Source organism: Pristiophorus japonicus, chromosome 18 (genome assembly GCF_044704955.1).
Source record: "Pristiophorus japonicus isolate sPriJap1 chromosome 18, sPriJap1.hap1, whole genome shotgun sequence".
In the NCBI taxonomy this organism is placed as follows: domain Eukaryota; kingdom Metazoa; phylum Chordata; class Chondrichthyes; family Pristiophoridae; genus Pristiophorus; species Pristiophorus japonicus.
In genome coordinates this window covers 52,605,618-52,618,461 of record NC_091994.1, presented here as the reverse complement: position 1 = coordinate 52,618,461, position 12,844 = coordinate 52,605,618, and the positions used below count along the sequence as shown (strand labels likewise).

Sequence of the window (12,844 nt, the reverse complement as noted above, 5' to 3'; positions counted from 1 at the left end):
TAGTTCTCCCAGTATTTTGGCCAAAATTTATGCAGCAACCAATATCATCAAAACAGATAACTTGGCCTCTCCCCTACTTCCTGCTTCGCTGCTGAAATGCCGAGCTCCAATGTTAAGATTGTGCCCCTTGTTCTGGATTCCCCATCAGAGGAAGTAGTAAGCAGACATGTTAAAGGGGCACTGTTTTCATGAAAGAATTTCATTGCTTTTGTAGGGTCTGGTTGTTGGGAAAACCAAGACATCATGTGTCGTCACCGTGACAAGAATTGGTGTGGACTCGAATTGTGTCATCCTGTTGTGTGTTTAGAATTAAAACAACAAGAAAAGATTTGCCAATGATGTTTTTAATGAAGCTAACTTTAATGATATGGAACAAACCAGTCAATAGTCCACAAATTGGTTCTTGAAACAGAAGCTGCTGGTTGCTGACAGAATCACAGCACTGTGCGATTAACCTTGTTTAAAACGGCAATGGTGTTTAGTGGAGGCAGAGGTGGGCCCTGTCATAGTGCGATCTGATTGGGTGTGGGAAGCCCCCGCCCTCTTTCTTCAGGATGAATCACATTACGTTGTCCACGCCACTTATGAAGGTTTCTAACTGTGTCCCGGGCTTGGCTGCAGAAGAAGAATGAAGAAAGAGCATTGGTGAACAGCAGCTGTTGATGCTGGACTTGTGTCAACAAAGATTCTGAGTCCTGTTCTCCATGGAGAGGATGTTTCTCCAGGACGGTGTCCCGATCTTCCCCGACAATTAACGCTTCCACCATTATCGTGGCCTGCTTGTGTCACTCAAATTCTGTTCTCTTTGATTAAATGTCCCTAACTCCCAGAACACCACCTCCCTCCGTGCTGCATCTGCCTCAGTCTCTCGCACCTGCACAGAGCATTGCCCTCACATTCCACAGATTGATTACAATCAGAAGCTGGGATAAGATATTTCTGCATGAACTGCTAAGCTGCATCTTGTCGTGAGGTAAGGCCTTCAGCTGCTTCTATCCGAAGACTGGGCCTTGTCAAAGAATGCTGGGGAGCAGGGACCAACACACAAATAAATCAATACTTTATGGCCGAGAAATTCAGGAACTTCCATTTTTGGTGCTTTACCCGCAGAGTGTCAATGGGGAGGTGCGAGGAGCCTGGGATCTTGGGCCTCAGACCTCATTATCATGTAGACGGCACAACGGTAGGGGCCCACACAGGGTCACAGGTCAGAGGTAGAGACCCACACAGGGTCACAGGTCAGGGGTAGAGGCCCACACAGGGTCACAGGTCAGGGGTAGAGGCCCACACAGGGTCACAGGCCAGGGGTAGAGGCCGACACAGGGTCACAGGTCAGGGGTAGAGGCCCACACAGGGTCACAGGTCAGGGGTAGAGGCCCACACAGGGTCACAGGCCAGGGGTAGAGGCCCACACAGGGTCACAGGTCAGGGGTAGAGGCCCACACAGGGTCACAGGTCAGGGGTAGAGGCCCACACAGGGTCACAGGTCAGGGGTAGAGGCCCACACAGGGTCACAGATCAGGGGTAGAGGCCCACACAGGGTCACAGGTCAGGGATAGAGGCCCACACAGGGTCACAGGCCAGGGGTAGAGGCCCACACAGGGTCACAGGTCAGGGGTAGAGGCCCACACAGGGTCACAGGCCAGGGGTAGAGGCCCACACAGGGTCATGGGCCAATTGCAGCTCAGTGATTGGGTTGGATTGTGGGGTATTGGAGGAGAAGCAGCTGGGCCTCGGAGCAGGATCGGCGTTTTGTCGGGGGTTGGGTGGGAATATCGTGGCGGCAGCGAATATTGTTTGGGGCGTTGGGAGTGCTGTTGGGGGGGAGGCAGAATAGGAGGTCTGGGTCAGGGGGGCAATTGGGGGGGGGGCTGGGAGACTGCTGTGTGAAACAACAACCTGTATTTATATAGCGCCTTACATGCGGGAAACGTCCCAAGGCGCTTTACAGGAATATTATGAGATTAAAAATTTGACAACGAACTGCATGAATAGAAATTAGCGCAGGTTGGTCAAAGAGGTAGGTTTTAAGGAACGTCTTGAAGGAAGAAAGAGGTAGAGAGGCGGAGAGGTTTAGGCAGGGAGTTCCAGAACTTGGGGCCCAGGCAACAGAAGGCACGGCCACCAATGGATGAGCGATTATAATCAGGGATGCTCAAGAGGGCAGAATTAGAGGAGCGCAGATATCTCGGGGGTTGTGGGGCTGGAGCAGATTACAGAGAATGGGTGATAACAAATCGGAGACCCATCTTTACCCTGCCCAGTGAATGGCAGGCTTCCAAAAGCTCCCCCATGGGCCACAGCCTGTCTAATAGGGAGCACGTCATTGGTGACCATGGTCCTTGGTTACCTCCACTCAACTTTAGCTCATTACCTGACGGATACGTTTCTTGGTCAGTCCTTCCCCACAACTACCTTTAAACTAACTGCTTCCTCTCTGTTAACATTGAAAGCTGCTTTGGGATCAGATTAACATACGTTCTGGGCTTGGCCCACTTAGGTGCTACATTCAAGAAATTATCAACAGAAAAATTATGGGGACCCTGAAGGGCCGGGATTGGGGGGGGGCGGGGAGGGGGGGCGGGATTGGAGGGGGGGGGGAGGGGATTGGGGGCTGGGAGGGGACGGGATTGGGGGCGGGAGACAAGATTGGGGGGGGGGAGGGGATTGGGGGTGGGGGACTGGATTGGGGGCTGGGAGGGGACGGGATTGGGGCCTGGGAGGGGACGGGATTGGGGGCTGGGAGGGGAGGGGATTGGGGACGGGGACGGGATTAGGGATTTAACTCCCCACACACTGAGTTCCCATTCCCAGCCTTGTTCTGGTCCTAGAGTCGAGTGCGAGCAATGCCGGTTGGCCATGATGGGTTGACCGGGATAGGATGGTACTGATGTAGGATTAACCACCCACACATGGGTTAGTGTTACCTTCCTCGCTGTCCAGTGTCTTCCCGAATATGAACACCGTACTTGACATTATTGCTCCAAGGCTCAGGATGCCTATGAGGATGACCCACCAATGAGTCTGCAGGAGGGGGACGGAGGAAGAAAACCACAGTGAGATCGAACCAACACTCACACCAATGGGCAACAACTGAGGACACATCTTCAAAACTGAACAAAAGCAAAATAGAAGTTCTGAGATAAAGGAGAACTTTGCAAATTAGAAAGAACTAAGAACCATTGCCACCAATGAAGCGTTCCAGATTGGAGCAGCGATGACAATTGGCGGACGTTTGTCAGTCACGCCACCTGCCCTAGCCTGTTCTTCCACCTGTGGCTAGTATCCACACTCTGCATCATCACTCACCTCCGTCAGTAACCAGCCCCTCGATGTGTGACAATGACACCAAACACATGCTGAGATAGGGGCAGGAAGCACGTGATAAACTTATACAACACTCGGTTAGGTCACAGTTTGAGGACAGTGTGTAATTTGGGCGCCTTATTATAGAATGTCATGGACGCACAGTGTAGATACACAGGATGGTGCCAGGGATGGGAGAGACACAGTTATGAGGAGAGACTTGAGATAGTGGGTCTGCTCGCACTGGAGCAGAGAAGCTCTAAAGTATGAAGGGTTTTAATAGGGTGAAGTGGTTGGGGAGTCAGACAAAGGGGTGATCAATTTAAAATGGTCACAGAGAGTGAGGGGAGAGGGTGGGAGAAAAGTCTTTATACAGAAGGTTGTTGGATCGGGAATGTTTTACCACAGAGAGTGCCTGAGACACAGACCTTTTCCATCTTTTAAGAAATAATGGGATAAATGTTTGAAGCAGTGGAAGATAAAAGACTTGGGGGGAGGGTGAGACGATAGGATTAGTTCTGGATTGCTGCAGCAAAGATCTGGCAAAATGGGCCAAATGGCCTCCTCGTGCACTGCAAAGTTCCATGGGTCTCAATGTCCAGTAATACGTGCTCGCTCCAGTACACACCAACAAATCAATGGGTTTTTTCCGTTGGGTTAATTCTTTATTCATGATGGAGCCTCAAATAATTAGTATTTTACCAGAGATGGTGCTTTACCAAAAGGAGGCTGTGCTGTGGTATTTTAAATGTATTTTTGGAAGGTGCGTTACCAATTAATTAGTCTTGTGCTTTGGTGAACTTTGCCCCCTATTCCATTGTGAAGTCACCCCAGCCATTCTCTGGAGCCTTGGCCCAAGATGCTGACCAACCCATGCCGGAAGGTGTCATACCCCATGCCTTCTCGGGCTGGGGTATCGATGATCTGGACATCGAATGGGCATGGGGTATCGGTGATCTGGACACCGAGTGGACATGGGGTATCGGTGATCTGGACACCGAGTGGACATGGGGTATCGGTGATCTGGACACCGAGTGGACATGGGGTATCGGTGATCTGGACACCAAGTGGACATGGGGTATCGGTGATCTGGACACCGAGTGGACATGGGGTATCGGTGATCTGGACACCGAGTGGACATGGGGTATCGGTGATCTGGACACCGAGTGGACATGGGGTATCGGTGATCTGGACACCGAGTGGACATGGGGTATCGGTGATCTGGACACCGAGTGGACATGGGGTATCGGTGATCTGGACACCGAGTGGACATGGGGTATCGGTGATCTGGACACCGAGTGGACATGGGGTATCGGTGATCTGGACACCAAGTGGACATGGGGTATTGGTGATCTGGACACCGAGTGGACATGGGGTATCGGTGATCTGGACACCGAGTGGACATGGGGTATCGGTGATCTGGACACCGAGTGGACATGGGGTATCGGTGATCTGGACACCGAGTGACCATGGGGTATTGGTGATATGCCCACGGCTCCTGCTGCAGGTCGGAGGCTCAAACTGTTTGCCGAGTTCGGGCCTCGTTGCCATTTCGGCGCCCAGCCCTGGGCGGCAATCGGGCACGCTGCTACAGCCGCCGGTTCCCAATGGCAGAGAGACTCATCAGCTATTCCACAATATTCCACAAAGTGCAGTCAGTCGGAGGGATAGACCTATTGGGGTGAGAGTGCAAGGGCAACAGCGGGCCGGAGGACCTTTGTGGGGCGAGAGGTGCATTCCTGATCCCTCTAGTCCCACAAGCATCTTAAGAAGAACCAAAATAATTACCTTTTGGGTGAGGCCGCGATAAACACCTGGGGTGAGGCCTGGAGAAAGTGAGGATGGTTTGAACCAATTATGCGTCACCTTGAAAGTTGTACTTGGAGTCCTGTATCAGGCGCGGGACACCGAGTTACATACTTAAACAGCCTGCTGCTAGTTTTGGGCAGGAGGACTGGGCGCCCAATTAAAGGCCTGGCAGAAAAATGATTCAGGCGGGCAAACGGGCCGCAAGGTCCTCACAACACTGGCAACTGCCGGGCGCACATTTTACAGTCAAGAAATGTCGCTAACCTTGCCTTTCATTTCTACCTCTGGTTATGACCAAGTTAACAAGTTGTTGCTTAATCCAACTGAGAAAACATTGAATTCTCAATGAGTCGATCCCCCCTGGCATTTCACACACTGGGGTACAGTCTGACCTTCGTGCTCATCAGCTGCACAATTCCGCTGGCAGAGACACCCCTGTGAGTTTGAGACTCCGGCCACATTTATATTTGTCAGGCCAGGGGCAAAGATTGACCACTGGAAATAGGGCCGGTGCTGCCAGCAACAAGGTACGTTGTGGTGGGTGGGGGCTCCTGGGGAGGGGGGCCCCAGGTGATGGTGGTGGTGGGTCCTGGGGAGGCGGGGTGTCCCGGGGCGGGGGTCCCGGGGGCCCGGGGAGGCGGGGATCCAGGGTCTCTGGGGGATGTAGGGGCCCAGGGGGCCGGTGGGTGGGGGGGGGGGGTCCCGGGGAGGCGGGTCCCGGGGGGGGGGGGGGGGAGCGGGAGGGGGGGGGAGATTCCTGGAGCAGCGGCGGCCCAGGTTATTCTTGTGGACCGTATAAGAACAGTTCTACTCCTCCGGGGCTCACAGAGATAACTGAAGACTTATCTTTGGCTGGCTCCTTGTGTCAGCCGTGGCTCAGTGGGTAGCACCCTCGCCTCTGAGTCAGAAGGTGGTGAGTTCAAGTCCCACTCCAGGGACTTGAGCACAAAAAATCTAGGCTGACACTCCAGTGCAGTACTGAGGAAGCGCTGCACTGTCGGAGGGCAGTACTGAAGGAGCACTGCACTGTCAGAGGGACAGTACTGAGGGAGTGCTGCACTGTCAGAAGTGCCGTCGTTCACATGAGATGTTAAACCCAGGCCCCGTCTGCTCTCTTAAATGGACGTAAAAGATCCCATGGCACTATTTCGAAGAAGAGCAGGGCGGTATACCCAGTGTCCTGTCTAATATTTATCCCTCGATCAACAAAACTGATTATCTGCTCTTTATCCCATTGCTGTTTGTGGGAGCTTGCTGTGCACAGATCGGCTGCTGCATTTCCCACATTATAACAGTGGCTACATTCCAAAAGCACTTCATTGGCTGTAAAGTGCTTTGAGACGTCCGGTGGTCGTGAAAGGCGCTATATAAATGCAAGTGTTTTCTTTCTTTTCTTCTCATCCATCACCCATGGAAGTGATCGGAGTCATGTGAACGTGTCAGGCTGTTGTTACACACTCCCACCATTGCTGCTGGACTATCTGACTTGTGTCTCCTTACTCCCCAGCCTGCACTGTGGAGAAATTCCTATCCTCCAACAATGATGGTGTCGAAATTGGGTCCCGCTGGGTTTGAGGCGGTGGCACCGGCTGAGTGCTGATTTTACCGATGGGCGGTCGGGTGCCGCCTCAAACTGCGCAAAATTCAGGTTTGTCGGCCAAAGATGAGAGAGCAGCGCTAAAAGTGGTGTTGCACATTCACCCTCGGGTGGCAGCGGAGCTCAGGAGGCCGACTGAATTTCCCCATGGTTGGCTTCCGGCATGCAAGTTAAAGAAAAATAAAAAATAGATAATTTCCACACTTCCCCATTGACCACAGTAATACCTAAATGCCAAATAAAATAAACATAAGCACTTACCTTGCTCCCTGGATTCTCCCGTCCCGGGACCCCCGATGTCCCGCCACCTTTCTCCAGCTGTACGGACGCCGGCTGGTAAGGCCACCGCACTCACCAAATCTCAGAGCGACTGCGGCAAGGGGGCGCTGCACGCTGGATGATGTCACCCCATGGGGTGGTGGCTGAGCATGCAGTGGTACACCTTGCCGCCGCCCCCAATGCCCAACTACATTTAGCATGAGCCGAGGAACACGGTGGGCACCGACGGTAAGCACTTAGCTGCTCGTTAGCCGGCTCTTGCCGGCGGTAACGGGCGCTGTTACAAGCCGAATTTCCACCCCTATAATGTCTCAACTTTCCAAATTGTCCTAAGAATTGTTATTTAACTACAAATAATATAAAATATCATAATCTATATCTTATTAAAAATCTTACAGCTACACACACACTGTGTGTCTGCACAATCTGCCTTTCTGTTGTCACATTTTTATCACATCTTTTGTGTCCACTTTTTCCCCCATTGTAACATTCCATATCCACATTTATAATGGGAATTGGCTATGTAAAGGTGTCACGCTGTAATGACACGTTTCCACCAGTGGTGGCGCTGCAGGACGACCAGTTTGCACAGCCACTTCCAATTATAAATAAAGAGGTAGTCATTTACAATGGGAACAGCTGAAAATACATGCAGACAGAAGATGTTTGATATAGTATAGCTGAGAACATTTGAATTTAATCCTGTAAAACACCCACCTTCATCCACTCTGATATGCCTTCAAACTCGGGATCGAAGATGGCATTTTTCAGTTTGGCGATGGGCCCGTCATCATCGACCAAGCGGCACATGTTAAACTTGTCGCAGTATCCCTGCTTCTTCTCACAGGGTGAGCCGGGCGGCAGTGACAGCACGGTGCTGTTGAAATACTGGTGCAGCAAGACAGAGCCGGAGCTGGCACATGTCTGTGGGTCTCCTACAATCACACAGTCCCAGGAAGGCTTTAGTTACATCGCCATCATCATCACAGGCAGCCCCTGGGAATCAAGCAAGACTTGTTCCAGGTGACTGAACAGTCCAATAGGGGAATTACAGTCTCGGTCACGGGTGGGACAGACAGTGGTTGAAGGAAAGGGTGGGTGGGACTGGTTTGCACAGGAACAGGAGGAGGCCATTCAGCCCCTGGGGGCTTTCAATGAGACTATGGCTGATCCGCACCTCCACTCCATTTTCCGCCCATTGCTCCACCCCCGTGATACCCTCACCCAACAATTGTCCTCCAGCACCCATAGCATTTTGGGGGGGGGGGGAGGGGGGGAGAGGTCCAGATTTATACAAGTTGCATTTGTGGCACGCACAGTTTGTGCACCGAATCAAGCCATCACATTGAGTGATCCAGCTCGGTAGCAGAAGCCTGGTCTCAGTGAGGTAATAGCAACTTCAGGCACGTTCCTCAGTGATCACATTGATCCACACTCTAAGCCACAAGGTTGACTGGGCGATGTGTTTCCTGGGACTGTGAGGTATGTTTCCTCATAATTCATTCTTCCCTTTTTAAGCAATTGCATTCCTAGTTTGTCTTTGCCCGTGATGTGATATCAGTGTTTCTTTTGGGTTATCAAATGCATCCACTGGGATTTAGAGCATTCATGGCATGACTCAATTCCATTACAGGTCAGACAGCTCTGAGGGAGCTCGACGCTGTGCTCGGATCCCAGGGTTCATCTCCCCTCAGTCCCTCGCATTTTACAATTTGATACTTTTGTTAGGCTGTCCTGCAAATCTTAAATGTAACCGTTGTAGGTGGTGCTATGTCCGCACAGCTCACTCAGGGAGGTTCGAGGAAAGCAGATGCTTTCTCAGGATGATTCATCAGGGCTTCCAAAACTAGCTGTAAACACACACGCATTTTCTAAAGGTTATGTTACTGTGGAATGGTTTTCCCCACAGATTACACCACCATACGCAATAAAATGTGTTTCCTCTGTAAACAGGTCAGGAAACACATTATGCCGAATCTCTTTGGAATGCACTTTATATCATCTTTAATCTATATTTGATTATATTAGACAGCCATCTATTATCCTTACTCCACAGATGCAGAACCTGGTTATATTCCAGGCCTGATTTTAACTTGTGGCAAAAATCAGACGGGATGGGGCTGAAGCGGCAGCAGGCCTGCCTGACCTCAACCATGTGAGGACAGAGATTTTTACCTCCTATAAACCACCCCCTTTCCCACCCTCCTCCTCCCTCCCCCCTGCCCCACCCCCCCTTCTCCCCCCCCCACTCCCCCACCCTTCCTCCCGCCCCCACCCTTCCCTCCTGCCCCCTTCCCCCCTTCCCCCCCACCCGCCCCAACCCCCTCCCCTATCGCCACCCCCTCTTGTGCCGAGCTCTCCCTACCTGGTGTCTGGCAGTAGAGGAGACATTCCTCCTCGATGGACTGAGTGACACAGCGACACTGCTCCAGGCCGTACTGTGCACAGAGCGACTCCGAGCATTGCTGGACAAACACAGACAAGGAATTAAATGCACGCTCAGTCCAGTGTATCATGTATCGCTGCTGGCCAAGTATTACACACCCACAATCGAAGGCTTTAACCATTAAAAACCATCACAACAATTGGCAAACTCCTATATTTCCTAACTCTTTTCTCCCCACGTTTACCAGCGATGATACCAGAGGCACCAGGTTCTGCTCGAACGTTTGTCTCACTGATTTCTTGACCTCAATAGTAAAGGAGTAGGAAAACATTCACGGATTTGCAGGGATAAAACATTCCATAAGCTGATGATGACAATAGCCTGGATCAAGGTTGTAATGAAGTCTGGAGTTGGATAGGTTCAGCTGCTTATCGGGGAGCAGGGTATCGGTGAGCGGGGTACGGGTGAGAGGGGTACGAGTGAGCGGGGTACCGGTGAGCGGTGTACCGGTGAGCGGGGTAGCGGTGAGCGGGGCATGGGTGAGCGGGGCATGGGTGAGCGGAGCACAGGTGAGCGGGGTACCAGTGAGCGGGGTACCGGTGAGCGGGGTATCGGTGAGCGGGGCACGGGTGAGCGGGGCACGGATGAGCGGGGTACCGGTGAGCAGGGTACCTGTGAGCGGTGTACCGGTGAGCGGAGTACCGGTGAGCGGGGCATGGGTGAGCGGGGCACGGGTGAGCGGGGTATCGGTGAGCGGGGCGCGGGTGAGTGGGGCATGGGTGAGCGGGGTACCGGTGAGCGGGGTACCGGTGAGCGGGGTATCGGTGAGCGGGGTACCGGTGAGCGGGGTATCGGTGAGCGGGGCACGGGTGAGCGGGGTATCGGTGAGCGGGGCACGGGTGAGCGGGGCATGGGTGAGCGGGGTACCGGTGAGCGGGGTATCGGTGAGCGGGGCACGGGTGAGCGGGGTATCGGTGAGCGGGGCACGGGTGAGCGGGGCATGGGTGAGCGGGGTACCGGTGAGCGGGTTATCGGTGAGCGGGGCACGGGTGAGCGGGGCACGGGTGAGCGGCGTACCGGTGAGCGGGGTATCGGTGAGCGGGGCTTGGGTGAGCGGGGTATCGGTGAGCGGGGCACGGGTGAGCGGGGTACCGGTGAGCGGGGCATGGGTGAGCGGGGCATGGGTGAGTGGGGCATGGGTGAGCGGGGCATGGGTGAGCGGGGTATCGGTGAGCGGGGTATCGGTGAGCGGGGCATGGGTGAGTGGGGTATCGGTGAGCGGCGTACCGGTGAGCGGGGTACCGGTGAGCGGGGTATCAGTGAGCGGGGCACGGGTGAGCGGGGTATCGGTGAGCGGGGCACGGGTGAGCGGGGTATCGGTGAGCGGGGCACGGGTGAGCGGGGTATCGGTGAGCGGGGCACGGGTGAGCGGGGTATCGGTGAGCGGGGCACGGGTGAGCGGGGTATCGGTGAGCGGGGCACGGGTGAGCGGGGCACGGGTGAGCGGGGCATGGGTGAGCGGGGTACCGGTGAGCGGGGTATCGGTGAGCGGGGCACGGGTGAGCGGGGTATCGGTGAGCGGGGCACGGGTGAGCGGGGCACGGGTGAGCGGGGCACGGGTGAGCGGAGTACCGGTGAGCGGGGTACCGGTGAGCGGGGTATCGGTGAGCGGGGCACGGGTGAGCGGGGTATCGGTGAGCGGGGCACGGGTGAGCGGGGTATCGGTGAGCGGGGCACGGGTGAGCGGGATATCGGTGAGCGGGGCACGGGTGAGTGGGGTATCGGTGAGCGGGGTACCGGTGAGCGGGGTATGGGTGAGCGGGGCACCGGTGAGCGGGGCACGGGTGAGCGAGGCACGGGTGAGCGGGGTATCGGTGAGCGGGGTACCGGTGAGTGGGGTATCGGTGAGCGGGGCACGGGTGAGCGGGGTATCGATGAGCGGGGCACGGGTGAGCAGGGTATCGGTGAGCGGGGCACGGGTGTGCGGGGTATCGGTGAGCAGGGTATCGGTGAGCGGGGTATTGATGACCAAGCTGTCCAAGCCTTGAAGGACACTACTGCCAGACTATGCCTCTGTTACCTTCAGACTCGATTATTCCAACGCTCTCCTGGCCGGCCTCACATCTTCCACCCTCTATAAACTTAAGCACATCCAAAACTCGGCTGCCCGTGTCCTAACTCGCACCAAGTCCCGCTCACCCATCACCCCTGTGCTCGCTGACCTACATTGGCTCCCGGTTAAGCAATGCCTCGATTTCAAAATTCTCATCCTTGTTTTCAAATCCCTCCAGGGCCTCACCCCTCCCTATCCCTGTAACCTCTACAGCCCTACAATCTTCCGAAAACTCTGCGCTCCTCCAATAAGGGAATTAAGGGTTACGGGGAGCGGGCGGGTAAGTGGAGCTGAGTCCACGGCCAGATCAGCCATGATCTTATTGAATGGCGGAGCAGGCTCGAGGGGTTAGAGGGCCTACTCCTGTTCCTAATTCTTATGTTCCTAATTCTTATGTTCTTATGTTCTTATACTGGCCTCTTGCACATCCCTAATTTAAACGCTTAACCATCGGTGGCCGTGCCATCAGCTGCCTAGGCCCCAAGCTCTGGAACTCCCTCTCTACCTCTCTTTCCTCCTTTAAGCTGCTCCTTAAAACCTCTTTGACCAAGCTTTTGGTGACATGCCCTAATGTCTCCTTATGCTGCTTGGTGCCAAATTTAGTTTGATAATCGCCCCTGTGAAGGGCATTGGGCTATTTTACTACATTAAAGGCGCTACATTAATGCAAATTGTGGTTGTTCTTGTTGTGAGGTAACTAACATGAGGGAGTGACCTTCTTGTGCTCTTCCTCCAGCTGCCTGTCGCAGATATGTCTGTCGTCAATAGAACTGGGACGTGTGACCACAGAAACATCCGAGCGAAGACAAAGTGAGGACATCCCATATAGTGTAGTGTGGGTTAACCACCGTACCCAGTGGGACATACTAAGGTCAGCTCCAGCAGCTCACAACTGGGCATCGTGAGGCGCCGTGGGCCATCAGCAGCCACCTGTAACCTCATGGCCCAGCATTCTTCCATCGCCAGCAGGCTGACCGGTTGAGCGGACAGTGATGAAGGGCGTAGCTCTCAGTGTACGAGTCTATCCGGTTGTTGCTTGACGAATCGATGGGACAGTCTTACAGGTGTTTGTGAGGAGGACGTTACAGAGAACGCCCGAATGTTGCTGCTGATAGGTCAGTCTGATTTTCTTCTTACTATTGAACTCTGCCGCCATTATTTACAATGGCTGGACCAGGTCAGGGGGTTCTCCGGGTCAACCTGGGCTGGGATTGGAGTCACGTGTAGGCCAGACCAGGCAGTGGTGGCATGTTCCCTTCACTGGAGGATATTAGTGAGCGAGTTGAGTTTCTGACCTTTCAGGCCCTATTTATAGGTGGGAAATGTGCACCACAAGGTCCTGTTACAATCATTA

The 12,844-nt window shown here is 54.0% G+C and overlaps 1 protein-coding gene across 1 annotated transcript in view; it reads right to left on the bottom strand.

Moving 5' to 3' along the window:
• Window positions 1–328: 328 nt before the first annotated feature.
• LOC139229037 (disintegrin and metalloproteinase domain-containing protein 10) overlaps window positions 329–12,844 on the bottom strand; it is a 224,241-nt gene continuing 211,725 nt past the window's right edge. Inside the window, exons 13-16 of the mRNA XM_070860697.1 lie at window positions 9,357–9,456; window positions 7,709–7,926; window positions 2,928–3,024; window positions 329–615 (exon numbers count right to left, since the gene is read on the bottom strand). Coding sequence (XP_070716798.1) covers window positions 560–615; window positions 2,928–3,024; window positions 7,709–7,926; window positions 9,357–9,456 — 471 coding nt within the window. The 3' untranslated portion in view covers window positions 329–559. The remainder of the gene's footprint in view (window positions 616–2,927; window positions 3,025–7,708; window positions 7,927–9,356; window positions 9,457–12,844) is intronic.